Source organism: Penaeus monodon, chromosome 29 (assembly GCF_015228065.2).
Source record: "Penaeus monodon isolate SGIC_2016 chromosome 29, NSTDA_Pmon_1, whole genome shotgun sequence".
Taxonomy (NCBI): Eukaryota; Metazoa; Arthropoda; class Malacostraca; order Decapoda; family Penaeidae; genus Penaeus; species Penaeus monodon.
In genome coordinates, this window is record NC_051414.1 from 28,482,483 (window position 1) to 28,482,784 (window position 302).

At 49.3% G+C, this 302-nt stretch overlaps 1 protein-coding gene across 1 annotated transcript in view; it reads left to right on the top strand.

Annotated features, from left to right (window-relative positions):
- The window catches only part of LOC119591819 (ryanodine receptor-like), a 115,587-nt gene that overhangs the window by 93,636 nt on the left and 21,649 nt on the right, over nucleotides 1-302 (top strand). Inside the window, exon 8 of the mRNA XM_037940564.1 lies at nucleotides 162-267. Coding sequence (XP_037796492.1) covers nucleotides 162-267 — 106 coding nt within the window. The remainder of the gene's footprint in view (nucleotides 1-161; nucleotides 268-302) is intronic.

Consider the following 302-nt stretch of genomic DNA (forward strand, 5'->3'; position numbering starts at 1 on the left):
GTAAACGTTTATGAAAAAATGAATAAATGAATAATCCAAAGAACACACTTCTCGTAGGCTCTCAAACCAATACATAACCGACGTCCCTTATTAAAATATGAAAACCCAACGCTGCCATTGCATCGCCACACTCATGCAACTTCCTCGCGTTCCTCCCTCAGCAAGCAACACGCGAAGACGAGCAGAGCATCGTGAACGCCTCCTTCCACGTCACCCACTGGTCCGTCGCGCCCTTTGGCACCGGTCTCTCCAGACTCAAGTTTGTGGGTGAGTCACATCGCCGGAGGGTGTCCTAAGTAATC